Here is a 14,087-nt window from a genome sequence, read left to right on the forward strand (position 1 = left end):
TATCACTACAGATTGCTACACCGATATAATGAGCTTGACTGACCCCAGTTTGTAACATCATCCAAGTAATCCCAACATCTATTTCAAATATATTCAAGCCAAGTCAATCACATAACATTTTTGATAACTCGTTAAGGGACATGTCTGATGTAACAGTGGAATTCATGGCTTCCTCCATTATAAATGATATCATTATCAGTATTGACAATGATACTACCATGTAAGCATAATATTTTTAAATTATCAAACATTCTGTAATTTATCGACAAAACTATAATGTTAATATAATAAGCTAAAACCTAAATTCATCAAATTAATTATCGAAAAACACCTACATTCATCAAATTTCACTACCATAAAAAAAATTATCAATCAAATTCATGTATTTCATAGACAGTATTATTATTTTATACGTAATTCAATATAATTCATAATTTAACTTAAATCAACACTAACTCTTCCATCATATAATTTTGTTAATTCACAATTAACAATAACAAAAAGAACATTGATTATTTAACAAAATAACCTAATTATCAACTTAAAATATATCTAATTAGCCTAATCCATAACTTAACCTAAATCAACACTAACTAATCAAACATATAATTTTATTAATTCACAATCAACAACAACCTAAAATCATTGATTATTTAACAAAATAACCTAATCATATCAAATTAACAACTTAAATTACATCTAATCAACCTAATTTCTAATTCAAAACCCTAACATTCATTAAAATCAAATTAACACACATTAAACATTAATTACATCAAATTCATTGAGGAAAAGTGTCCAATATACCTTTAAATGTTGGATATGGGTGGTGAGGGTGATCAATAGTGGTTGTTTTAGCTGAAAAATTGAAGATTGCTGCTATTAGAGAGAAAGAGATGGTTGTTGATCTAGAGCTAGAGAGATGAGCGATGTAGTGTTGTTGTGGATGTTTTTGGTGGTGGGGTGGGGTGGGGTGGGGTGGGGGCAAGGCTCTAGATGGTGGTAAGAGGAGAAGGGCGATGACTGTGGGGAGAGAAAGAGGAGGAAAGATCAAGAGAAAGAGAAAGAAAAAGGTCTCTGGGGGTTAAAATTTGAATGAAATCGTAAATACTATCTACGACACGTGAATTACAAATACTATCTACAATACATGAAAGTAAAAGTGTATTACATCCCTAATTATTTTGTCAACTATATCACCTTACAATTTTTTACTGTGCTAAAGTATTTTGAAATCAAAACCATCCATCCTTGGGAAGAGGAACAAATAGTAATTGGACCAAAAAAAACAAAAAGCTCAAAACAAAAGTCTCTTGCATGACCGACAGACGGGGCAAAATGTAGCTGGTAGGCTCAAAGGCTCCTTCGACAAATGCGAAGGCAGTGTCTAGACATGCCACGCAACGGACCCAACGGCTAGTTTTCTCTTCACTCCCATCTATAAAAAGAGCCATCGTTGATTCAAGGATATACTTATCTTTTTTCTTGTAGCTCCATCATATCTATTTATCTCTTCTTTCTCGCCCTCGAAAAAAAAAAACATTCACAATCTGTTAAATGGCTTCACATAAAGTTGCTTTATTATCCTCGATATTGGTTGTTTCTCTCTTCGTTACCTTCACAGAAGCTAGAGACATCATGGTTGGAGGCAAAAATTATTCATGGAAAATCCCTTCCTCTGAGTCTGATTCTCTCAACAAATGGGCTGAGGCTTCACGTTTCCGAGTTGGAGACACACTAGGTACATATTCATAAACGACAATTCAATTTTAAGCCCCTTTTCCATCATGGGGTTTCTCTATTTCTTTCAAATTTTCGATTTTATTGTCCGAGTTTTAGTATAATTTCCAATTATTTTCAGTCTCTAACTTTGTTTTGTTTAACCCTTTTTCTTTGCACAGTTTGGACTTATGATCCCAAAAAGGACTCGGTACTTCAAGTCATTAAAAAGGATTATGAAACCTGTAATACATCAAGTCCTCTAGTTACATACAAGGATGGTAACACAAAGGTGAAGCTTGACAAGTCAGGGCCATACTACTTCATAAGTGGAGCTGATGGGCATTGTGAGCAGGGACAAAAGTTAATTACTGTGGTTATGTCAATGAGAAGCCATTTCATGGGTATTTCTCCAGCACCTTCTCCGGTAGAATTTGGAGGTCCTGCGGTGGCTCCAACTAGCACTGGTGGTGTGAATTTGAGGGGTAGTTTGGGGTTGAGTTTTGGGGTCTTGACAGGGCTGATTCTGCTCTGAGGAAATGATAGTCAACATTTGGGTTACAAGGATTTAATTAATTTATTTATTTAGCTGGTCCGATTATCTTAGTTGTGCCAGAAAAATATTTCCAGTTTATATATATGAGATGTATGTATGAGATGTTCTTTGATATTATCAGCAACAATCCAGGATTTTGCTCTCTCAAGATGGGGAAAAGCCAAAGACGCCTACTTGATTTTATCAGAATAAACCTTGCGGCATGGGCAATTCGGCATTGCATGAACACATTTCGGCTAGACAGTGCTTTTAAAAGTTTTTTTTTTAATTAATTATTTTTTAAAGTTAATAATTTTTTAAAAAATATTTTTAAATAAAAGGCAATCTAAATTATAACCTGTTTGTCCATAAAAGGAATACAGAAAACGTGTGTTTGTTTAGCCTTAGCTTTTGTGTTTGCGGTGTAAAAAACGCAATTAGATGTTTGATAATACATTAAAGTGTATGTGAAGCAAAAAATTGAGTTTGAAATGCAGTTTTTGTGAAGCAATTTTTACATGTCTTTTTAACTGAGTTTTGTAAAACTCTGTTTATTTTTGCGTTTCAAAAGTACTTTTTTCAAAATTTGAAAAATTTTTATTTTTTTCTTAACTTCAATTTTTTTTTGTATTTTCATATCATTTTGATGCACTGATATTAAAAATAATTTTTTTTTAAAAAATTGATGTATTTCCAAGTAAAAAGTACATTTGAAAAGCAATCACAACCAAACATTTTATACATGTATTTTGCTGCACATAAATCTCAGCCATAATTTTTACCAAACACGTGTCTAAATCTAACTAGGCACATCCAACCATATTTTTTTTAACTTACTTTATTAAAACCACAATCACAAAAATTACCTTAAAAAACAAACACATTCTAAATAGCTACGAAAACAACGTTAATCGTATATGTGTCTTATGTCTCTTCTCTACTTCTTAAGCGAGGATAGGTATTGACGATGTTTGCATACAAACTTTACCTGTATCATTGAGTATTTAAATACCTTATCCATTATCTTACCAAGAAAGACAAAGTGCAGCTCATCATCACATGGTGACACCGTTAATGTAGCTCATTTTGAAGTCTTTAAAGTTTTTTTTTTTTAAATACTCGTCTCCAACAACTTTATATGAAATTAACAGCTAATAATAAATTTAAATAAACATTTCTTGCCATCCACTTATATACATATTTTTGAATGATAATCACTACTCAACTCTTTCATTTTTCATCCTTACACCATTCAACTGAAGCTCTTCATTCTTCATGTTCTTCATTTGTTTTTTTATAAATCTTTACAATTTGTTCAATCTGATGTTTTTTTTATCTAACCTCATAGAAGCATTATGACCATAAATATTTAAAATTCATAATCTTCATTTCTCTTCCTTACTCATATTGAGTTCACTCCGATCAGCTCTATGTCAAACTCCACTATTTTGTTGTCTCATCGAATCCATTTTCTTGTAGTAATCTTCCACTCTTTTCGAACCCTGTGTAAACTTTGCAATTTCTAAAAGAGCTTTCTACAATAAAAGTTAGGAACAAATTGTTTTTTCATTATGGCTTTCATGTCATCATATGACTTAATAGGCCTTTTATCATTCCTCCTTTTACTCAAACCAAATTGATCCCACCATATTAGTGTATAGTCTGTAAAATCAATGACAATATCTTTTTATGTTTTGTGTAATGATGATAGTCAAAGATCCAATCAACCTTCTTTTTTCACTCTAGATATTCTTTCCTTAGAAAACATGTATTAAAATGCCCAAAATCTGTGTTGACCTTTTGATCATATATCAATAACTATATATTTTGATGATAACAAATGAGTTAAAATGGACTAATAATATGTTTGATTGTGAATATGTTTTAAACAAGTTTATATGAAGATCATCAACTAGCATGAAAAAATCAATTAACAAGTACAAGATGCATAGCAATATCTATATATTTTGATGATAACAATTAAATTAAAATGGATTAATAATATGTTTAGTTGTGAATAAGTTTTAAACAAGTTTATATGAAGATCATCAACTAGTATGAAAAAGCAATCAACAAGTACAAGATGCATAACAAGTGAAGACTTAGTTCTTAAGGATTCATCTTAATGCAAATTATGTAAATCTTTATATCTTACGTGATAGCACAAATTAAAATGAGTTTACACACTTCACATTATATGTATTACAGGATTGATATGCATATAGTCGATTCAAGATTCATTAGGCTTAAAACTGCTAAAACTAGATTTTAAGTTGAACTAGTCAACCACTTGGTCATACCAAGTGAACCGATCGATCGCTTGTTCATTAGGGATGAACACCTGAGAATCTGCAGGAACTGATCGACTGTTTGGCTTGATCAATCTGAACTGGTTGATCGTTTTATCTGTTAGAGGAACAATAATGGCTATAAAACGACTAGTTTTTGCTAAAAACATATATATGACTTGCCTAATTGCATAATAAAATATACAAATTTAATATATATCATATAAAAGCTATTTTAAGAGCAAAACAACTTCAAACCATCAATCCTAAATCATACTCATATTTGTGCATTAGAACCTTCATATTTTTGCACAAGAGTATAAATTCTCACACTTACTATATTTAAACACCTTTATACATTCTAAATGCTATTAAGTGAGCTATGAATATATAAGCTTCAATTTTATTATCTATTTTTTGAGAGAGTGTAGTTACATTTCAAACAAATTGTAATTCTTCAAGAGTTTAAGTGAAAAACTCTTAGTCATCACCAAGATGAAAAACCTTGAAGATGGTATTTCTTCAAGTGGTGAAAAAGAGCTCGGTGAGGACTCATTAAGGACATTGTAATCTTTGGTTTGGATTAATAAAGAATACAACACTCAAGACTAGTTAGGTGTTTGGGGTGTGGATGTATACTTGCCGAACTACATTAAAAACCGAGTTTGCAATTTATATCCCTATACTCTTTACCACTTTAATTATATTGTTGGTTAATTGTGTTTGATTGTGTTTAATTGAGTTAGTTGCAATAATTGTTATTATTAATGAAACATCTAATTCACTCCCTTAGGTGTTATTATTGCTTTAATCCTAGAACAACAATATGTTTTCTTGGCCTATGAATGCAAACTACGAAGAATAAGTTGATAATCTTGAGTTTTCTAAATGAGATTAGTTGTACCTTTAGTTATTTTTAAAGCTGTGAATAAATTATGTCATTTAAATATAATTTTGTCTATCTTGTCTTTAGATCCATCTTATACTTGTCAGGAGTAGTCTTACTAGAAATATTTCTATTTTTTATGTCGATTAGGTAGAAATATACATTTTGGAATGTAATGAAATTATTACTAAAGATGTAAAACTAATGCTTGACCTCTGCTTATTAAAAATTATGAACTTTCATGTTACATTAGTCTTATATATTTGAATTTACACATGCTTAGATGTACTATAATTTTGTCTTCTTTGATTTCTTTAAGTATTGTATTACATGGTTACTTGATATTATGATGGAAGATAGAGATCTTTGGGATATGAATGATGATTTGGGCATGAATGGTGATCCAGGATGATTGGATTAAGAGTTGACAATTGTTTTAGAAGTGTACAAGTGAATGTCGATAACTTGAAATGTTCTAGATATAGAGGAAACTCTGCTGAAATTTTAGAAGAAATTTTGGTAGAGCACATGTTAATTTTAAACAATTAAAATTCATGTTTTAAAAGGAACATGTTAAAAAACATTTCCTCGATTTTCTATGAGTTTATGGTTTTTAAAGTGTTAGTTATTCTTAATAATGTAAATTTTCAGGACTAACTTGAGCTAAAGGTTGCTACTAGCAACATCGCACGTGAGAAAGGGGTTGATGTTGGTTGCGCCAAGCAAGAGAGAGGAAGGAGGTTGGTGTTAGGCTACACAAGAGACAAGGAGGTGGGTTTTTTTTTTTCTCATTATTTCTTTTTTGTCAACAAATAGAGATGTAGGTAATTGTTTTTTTTAGGAGGGAAGGTGGGAAGTAGATGGAAGAAAATAGAGAAAATATAAATATTTTTTTTTGTTGACATTGGTGAAGACATGGCATATTACCTAATGAAAAGTGGAGTGTAACTAATAAAATGCTCCTAATTATACAAAATCTCTCTATGTATTGTGGGTTATAGGTTCTATATATAGCAAAAGGTTATGTCTTTAATGAAAAACATAACTTTGTATAAAAAGTTTTGTTTGTGTAGCATTACTTGTTTTCAAAAGTGGGTGATAATAACAATTTAATATATATTAATTATATATAAATTTAATATATATTAATTAAAGCTCTAGTAAGGTTTTTTTAATGATATTTAATGTATATCAATTATAATAATACTCTCGAGTAACATTTAAATTTATAACAAAATCAATATAAAATAATAATAAATAAAAAAACTCTTCTGAGAGAGTTATATTGATTTTATCTTTAAGTATATGAAAGTAATTATATTTTGTTGAAAAAATAAAAAAGACCAAAACGCTCATGTGTAATAGGCATTATGTTTTTTTTTTATGGTTAAATTAGTAATTTTCTTAGAAGATTTAGTTTATTTTTTTGTAATGAAAAGACAAGAAAATAATTTAATAAAATTAAACAAGATTAAGAAAAACAACAACAAAGTCTCCCAAGCAAATGAAGGGACTAAATTGAAGAAAAACAAAAATAAAAAAAACGATGGAGTCAGCCTACTAAATTTGTTGTGAAATCGAAATAACCCTTTGAAAAACACAGCTCTCAAACCAATCCAATGTTTAAGGAAAAAAATGAAAAAAAAATTAGAAAACAAAAAGACTTGAGTCAACCCGAACTAACCCGCAAAACTTGTGACCCAAAACATGATATATAGAAAAAGTAAGGAAAATCACAAATGTCAATCTTAAATTAGACAGAAATAAGCATCTGAGATTTCTTGAAGACAGTAGATAGTTTACCAGGAAATAGTTTGTTGGTAGGCACCATCATGGATAGTATAAGGATTCATTCTCATTTCTAGAATAGGGAGAGCAGGTTGACAGTTTAACAATCCCCCTAAAAGACAAACCACAAAAAAGTGTAAAAATAACTAGATCTACCGAACCTGGTTGCAAATGCTAATAACAATTTCTATGATTTAAGATTAAAAATTTAACCAAAATGGTAATTCTCAATGTACCTATTTCCTCCATTTCTGATCCCATGTCACAACCAAGGTATTTGCTCATCCTCGTGTAGGAACAAACAAGCCAAATCCTTTCAGGCCGCACCAAACAATTAATCAATCTTCACTGATGAGTAGATGAGCCTGGTAAACCAAAAGCAGGCATAGAAGCCAATTGTTCCAGTCAGCACAAAGAAAGCATACGAGGCAATCAGCATGTAGCCAAAGTATAAGACCCCAGACACTGGCTTTGTTATATCAAGCTTCGTGAAGAAGTAGAAAGCAGCATAGAGGAAAAGGTAGAGCGCAGAGGACCCTGATGTCAGGTAAGACCTCCACCACCAAAGGTAGTCCTCGCTGCACAGCTGGAAGTAGCAAAGCACAATTGTGATCTCAGCACAAGTGACAATGAGGATGATAAAGACAATGAATAGGAAACCAAAAATGTAGTAGAACTGATGCAGCCATATTGATGTAAGGATGAAGAAGAGCTCAATAAAGACAGCTCCAAATGGAAGAATGCCTCCAGTTAGAATAGAGAAAACCGGGTTCATGTACCAGGCCTGTTCAGGAATCTGCCTTGGGATCTTATTGGTTTTCACTGGATCCTCAATTGCAGGCTTCTTGAAACCAATATAACTACCTGTAAAGACAAGTGGAACTGAAATGCCAAACCATAAGAATACCAGCGCAAACATGGTTCCAAAAGGCACTGCCCCAGATGACTTCTCACCCCATATTAGAGCATTCAAGACAAAGAAAATGGCAAATACTATTGAAGGAAACATGAAAGCTGTTTTCAGAGTAATTTTCTCCCATTGTGTTCCCTTGAACATCTTATAAAGACGAGCTGAAGCATATCCAGCAAAAAGACCCATAAATACCCAGAGGAAGAGCATGGCCGTCATCAAACCACCACGATTTGATGGAGAGAGGAAACCAAGAGCAGCAAATATCATAGTAACAAGGATCATCCCAAAAAACTGAACCCCTGTCCCAACATAGACACACAGTAAATCTGAGTTTGTTGGAGGGCGGAAAACATCCCCATGGACCAATTTCCATCCTGTCTCCTCTTGGGCTTCTTCTTGGGTCTCTAGTTGGTTGTACTTGGAGATATCCCGATAAAGTGTCCGCAACATGATCATAGCCACCATCCCCGAGAGGAAAAGAACAATCATTAAAGAATTGACAACGGAGAACCAATGAATTTGATCATCAGCCATCAAAAGATAGGTATCCCACCGAGAAGCCCACTTCACATCACTTTCCTGCAAGGTAAAACAATACAGAACCCAACAGTAGAAAGTGACACTATAAGCCAGGGTCATAGCAGCAGCGATAAAAGATGTTTTTCTACAAGATAGTATAGGACTTGACCTCAAATGCAACATCGTATGTAAATATTACATCCTTCTTATCCTCAATCACTTGAGGAGAATCGGAGCTAGTAACTGCACGCCTTGCATGGGGATCACAGGTTGTTAGGCGCATATTCTCATTCTTCCACTCACCATCATACTGATGCTTAACACTGGACTCATTAAAATAGCCAAGTCTTAGAATTAAAAAGCAGACTATAATTTCAGAGACAGTGAGAAGCATAGAATCATAGAGTATAACCTGAATGGTTTGACTTCAAACCCAACAATCCTGGCTAAATCTAACTGAGAATCTTTGTGATATTTGACAGTAAATGTTAAGTGATTGTGGATAAAATGTTTTAGATCTTCGCTCTACAGATAAATAAATTGCTTTAGTAAGTGCTAATCAGCAATCAATAATAATAATCAAAACAGATTTGATAAATCAAGAACTTACCCCAGCATACTGCCCTTTAAGACCAACATGAAAGCCATGCTGATACACAACTGCATTTTCCTGATCAGACCTTCGAATGGGTACAACAAGTGGTAGATTGTCCAAAATCCTGTTCCATTAAGCATTTATGCCAGAAAGTCAGAAGAGGTGTTATTCACATTAAAATAAAAAGAAAAAAGAAACAAGAGCATGAAATTAGCACTCACATGTTGACACGGTAATCATCGTCAATCCTTTCCTTGAATTCTTTTGCTGTTTTTGCATTAAGGGTTCTACGACATAAAACTTTGCACTGCAGCGGTTCTCTCATTTGAAACTGCAACAAAATGTTTATGTCAACCACACAGTAGCCACAGAAGAGGACATGTGCTAAGAGAGCCAACTGGCAAGCTACAGCTTACCACATAAGGAGAGTTTTCAATGCGATCACCACGAAGAACTTCCCCAAGATTCTCTGCACTGTCAACTATATGTTCTGGAGGACAATATGGGAGTGAATAGTAAGAGTATGGAAGTTGTGTTTTTGTAGAAGTCAGTTTGTTTACTTTCACCTTTAACTCAGCCCCCTGTGATGGTAAATGCAACGTTAAGACTTGACAGGAATAAAGAGATGAAAACCAAAATAGATTGAGCTTTACTTCATCAAATGGAAAACACATATAAAACATAAGATAGAAACTTTTAAGGAGACGATGCTTGATGTATCCACAATAAGATGACTGGGTAAAAAATCCTATCAACATAATTCATTGAGGGTAACTAAATTCACAAGCACTAGGACATTCAACTTGGAAGCATCGCCACAATCCATTTACAAAGCACATATTGAAAGGGTTAATGGATATAGGAATTCATAAAAATTCAAGCATTGAAATGACAATCAATATTTGGGAGCTTGGCTTTGATGGTAACAAGGAACACGCGACATTCACTCAGTTTCCTCCTACCGCCACCACCAATCTCTTCTCCGTACACCACAAACACTTAGACCGAACAACAGCATCATTATACATACATGCGGAAGCCTGATAAATTCGAGACCCCAAATTCAAAGTATCAATATTTGGAGCAAAAATGTTTGATCTCACTCAGTTCAGAGGGTTAAACCAAGTCATTGACAAAAAGATACATGCGTCGCTCTAGAAAACAGCAGCTAAAGATACATCCACAAAAGTTTAACATAACTCAGCCAGTAAAGTCATGCGAGATCATTATGAAAAGTTAAGAGTTAGATATAGTATAAGGGGGAAGAGAAGCACCACTTGTTATGTAGCTCAACCCCCTTCCTTCCCTTGCTAATTCCTTTTTATATTTTTCTGTCTTCATATTTTCCATCGGTCTCTCCTCAAAATCACTTGAAATTTCTACGTTACCTTATTTCCATTACAAAATCAGATTTTTATGCTTAAACCATTATTTTTCACTTCCAGATTGCAAAATCCCAATCTTTTTTTTTTTTCACGAATAAAAGAGCAAGCAAAAATTTCCCAATCATGCATAAAAAACAAAATTTAAAATTAATCCCATAAAATAAGAAAAGAAGAAGAATCAACAGTTGTCAAAAAATAAAATAATAAAGAAAGAAAGAACAAAACAACCCATGCAAAAACAGTCAATCAAGAAACGGAAAAGAAAAACAGAAGATCTAACCCAGAAAAAAAAAAGAGTAGATGCATATGTATAAGTAAAAGTGAAGGGTAAATTACAGTAGAGAAATCCTGAGGGGCGACACCAGGGAGATAGAAGGAACAAGAGTGATAGGCTAATAAGAGCAAAAGCAACGAAGATGATGTAAAAGAGACCCCTAATTTCAGCGCGAGAGAACCTCTCGCCATGCCTGCTATTTTGCTAACTAAATCAGAGTTTCTTTCTTAGTTCAGCTTCTTTGTTCTCTCTGTGTTCTGCTTTGGCAGTAAGAAATGGGAATGGAGGAGGAGGAACTGCGTGCGCGCGTTGTTTTCTCGTTTTGTTTGTTCTTTTCTGTTTTTAATAAAGAACTAACTAATTACTAGTGTGTTCTTCCGGCCAAATTGGACAGCAACCGATTAATGCTTCAACATCCTCGGCGATTATTTATTGACTGTTATTATTATTATCATTATTAATTATTATGTTTTATAAAATAATGTTAGTTTTTTTTTTAATAAAACATTGTTGTTTGTATAAATTTTTTTTAAAAAAATAGAATATTATTATTTTAGATAAATCTTAAAAAAACAATATTATTTTAAATAAAACATTTCAAGTTGATATAATCTAGAGTAGGTAAATCAAGTCGTGAGTTATTAAATTATTAAATTTAACTAAGTTAATTCTCAAAATTAATTTAGGTTATGTTTTGAGTCGATGAATTACTAAATTAGATTGTGTTTGATAACTATATGGTAAACTATGAGATTATTAATTATTTTTTGTTGATTTTTTATTAAAAAAAACAATAAATAATTAAGTTAGTCATTTCTCATCTAAAAAGTATTTCTTACATAAAAACTAATTCGGATTTAAGGGAGACATTGTATTCTTTATAATGCTAATTGAAACGGATTTTGGTAACAACTAATTATTTTGATAGATAATTATCTTGAGAATAAAATAACTTGATATGTGTTATTTAAAATTTAAAATTAAACTAAAAAATCAAAAACAATTATATTTCAACTGTTCCCAGTAGCATAATATTTTGAATTGTGTTGTTGGGAACAATTTATATGGTCATGTTTTTTCCATTAGCACAACTCATTAAGTATATAATTTCTTGTATTATTTTTTGCATTATTTTATTAAATTTTCTTGATTTATGTTACCTTAAAAGAAATCCTCCAAAATCAAAGTGTGGAGTTATCCATTTATCAATGAGTTTTATTTAATGAATTTTATCAACTAGTCTGTTTGGAAGTGTGGTTACAGTTGTTTTTCAAAGTACTTTTCACTTAGAAATGTATCAAAATAATTTTTTTTATATTTTTAAAAAATTACTTTTGAAATCAGTGCATCAAAATGATCTAAAATACTAAAAAATTATTAATTTAAAGTAAAAATAAATAAAAATAAATAAATTTTTATAAAAATATTTTTGAAACGTAAAAATAAACAAGGCATATGTGTTGGAAATCGAGATTTGTACCTAAATTCATTCGCAAGTAAACTTTCCTTTTGATTTCCATAAAAAAAAAAAGAGTTTTTCTTTTTTAATAGTTGAATGAACATCCTTATCAACTGATATAAAAAAACAACTAAAAAAACAAAAAAACAACTAAAAAAAACAAATTCTCTATAGCTATAGATACTTTTTCCTATTTACCTTGAAATGATGCTTTTACTCTTCCCTAAAAAAATATACAAGTCCTGGTTTTGAAGTTACTTTAACTTTTTTACACCATACATTATTCATTAAAAAATTATTTGGGATATAATTGTTCTTTTTTTTTCACACTAAAATAATATAATTATCCCTAAAATAAAAATTTTATAAAAATTGCATGGAGGAGTAAATAAGTCATTTTGTTTGTTGATGTACAATGAATTGACAAGTATGCCCTTAAAGTAAAATAAAAATAAAAATAGGATTAGGAGCCTTAGGTTTTTTTCCTTGGTTTTTTGGTAATTGTCAAGGTAATTAAGGGAATGTATGTCTTTTATATTAATTAAATATTATTTAATTTTAAAAACTTATTGATATGTGCTTTGCACACATTGACACGTGGGAGGCACGCACTTTAGATGGCGCGTGTGGCACCTTCTAGTGGTAGAAAATGTCATTTCATCATGTTATAGGATGCGTTGTCTCATCCTTTTTCTTCTAATGCAATGCATGTAGATAAATATCAGACGGTTTCTTGCCAGTCGATCTTTTTTTCCTTCTTTTCTCTCTCTTACCTAGAAAATACAGCCTGATCCTTTTTGTTTTTTGGGTATTTCAACTTCAATTCTTATTCTTTTAATTTTTAGTTTTTGTCATTTGCCTTTTCGTTAAAGTTTTATTTATTTTCAATTTAATCATCAATTCTAATTTGTCATAAATAATATTTTTAATTTGATCCTTCTTCTTTTAATTTCTAATTATTTTTCTTGGCAATTTTGTCAAGGTTTTGATGGTTTTAAATTTCATCATTCAATCCATATTTGTAGTGTTTTGTTTTTTCTAATTTCATCATTATTCTTTTGACTTTTTTTTTGTCCTTTTGTTAGTTTTTTTTTTCAATTTAACCCACCAATCAAAGAATTTTTCTTGCCCTCTAATTTATTTTTAATTTTGATTCACCCTCATTCTTTTAATTGCTATTTTTTTTATTTCAGATCCTTTTATGTAATTGATTTTTTCCTCTAATTTCATCATTTAGGATTTGATTTGTTAAGGATTGGACTTCTTAGTTTTTTATGTATGGTGCTTCCAATCTAGTGACATGTGTCATGAGTTTTAAAAGTTTTCTATTGCATGGTTTTCAAACCCGACTCAAGGATCGACTCTAAGCAAGTCCCAAGTCATGGGTCAAGTGGGTTCCCCTGAGTTAACCCGTGTCAACCTATTTTTTTATTTTATAAAAATATAAAAATAACATCATTTTGAAGAAAAAAAGAAAAGAAAAATGTCAATGGGTTTTGATTGGGTTTTTTTCAAGGCTAATTGGATTACGGGTCAACCTTGTTTTTTGATCGGTCATATTTGGTCAATTATCCCATTATTTTTATTGAAGCTAAACTCAACCTAAGGCCTAGATAATGGAACAAACCGCTGAGTCAAGTCGGGTTTTAAAATAGTGATATGTCAGATTATCCCAATCTAATTACCTGAGTCGTAAATTTTGCTGGTTAAACTGAATTGGCTTGCC

General features: G+C 31.5%; 2 protein-coding genes across 4 annotated transcripts; one reads left to right on the forward strand and one right to left on the reverse strand.

The window, feature by feature from the left end:
• The first annotated feature begins 1,466 nt into the window (after nucleotides 1–1,466).
• LOC7465962 (early nodulin-like protein 3) lies at nucleotides 1,467–2,387 on the forward strand. Its single transcript, XM_002309313.4, has 2 exons — nucleotides 1,467–1,741; nucleotides 1,902–2,387. Exons 1-2 carry the CDS (start codon nucleotides 1,558–1,560, stop codon nucleotides 2,252–2,254), a joined length of 537 nt encoding a protein of 178 aa, XP_002309349.1. The 5' UTR covers nucleotides 1,467–1,557; the 3' UTR covers nucleotides 2,255–2,387.
• Nucleotides 2,388–4,376: 1,989 nt separating this feature from the next.
• Nucleotides 4,377–11,252, reverse strand: LOC7465961 (transmembrane 9 superfamily member 10). 3 transcript variants are annotated; one of them, XR_002982651.2, is made up of 8 exons: nucleotides 10,965–11,252; nucleotides 9,660–9,824; nucleotides 9,465–9,574; nucleotides 9,259–9,367; nucleotides 9,061–9,173; nucleotides 8,818–8,971; nucleotides 7,453–8,708; nucleotides 4,377–4,660 (listed from the first exon to the last, which is right to left on the reverse strand). XR_002982651.2 is itself a non-coding variant. In XM_002308368.3 (7 exons), exons 1-7 carry the CDS (start codon nucleotides 11,091–11,093, stop codon nucleotides 7,551–7,553), a joined length of 1,938 nt encoding a protein of 645 aa, XP_002308404.1. In that variant the 5' UTR covers nucleotides 11,094–11,252; the 3' UTR covers nucleotides 7,266–7,550. The 3 variants fall into 3 exon arrangements, 1 of the variants encoding a protein (XP_002308404.1); XR_002982650.2 differs by lacking the exon at nucleotides 4,377–4,660 and adding an exon at nucleotides 7,266–7,328; XM_002308368.3 differs by lacking the exon at nucleotides 4,377–4,660 and having other exon boundaries at nucleotides 7,266–8,708.
• Nucleotides 11,253–14,087: the final 2,835 nt, after the last annotated feature.

This window comes from Populus trichocarpa, chromosome 6 (genome assembly GCF_000002775.5).
Source record: "Populus trichocarpa isolate Nisqually-1 chromosome 6, P.trichocarpa_v4.1, whole genome shotgun sequence".
NCBI classification, from domain to species: Eukaryota; Viridiplantae; Streptophyta; class Magnoliopsida; order Malpighiales; family Salicaceae; genus Populus; species Populus trichocarpa.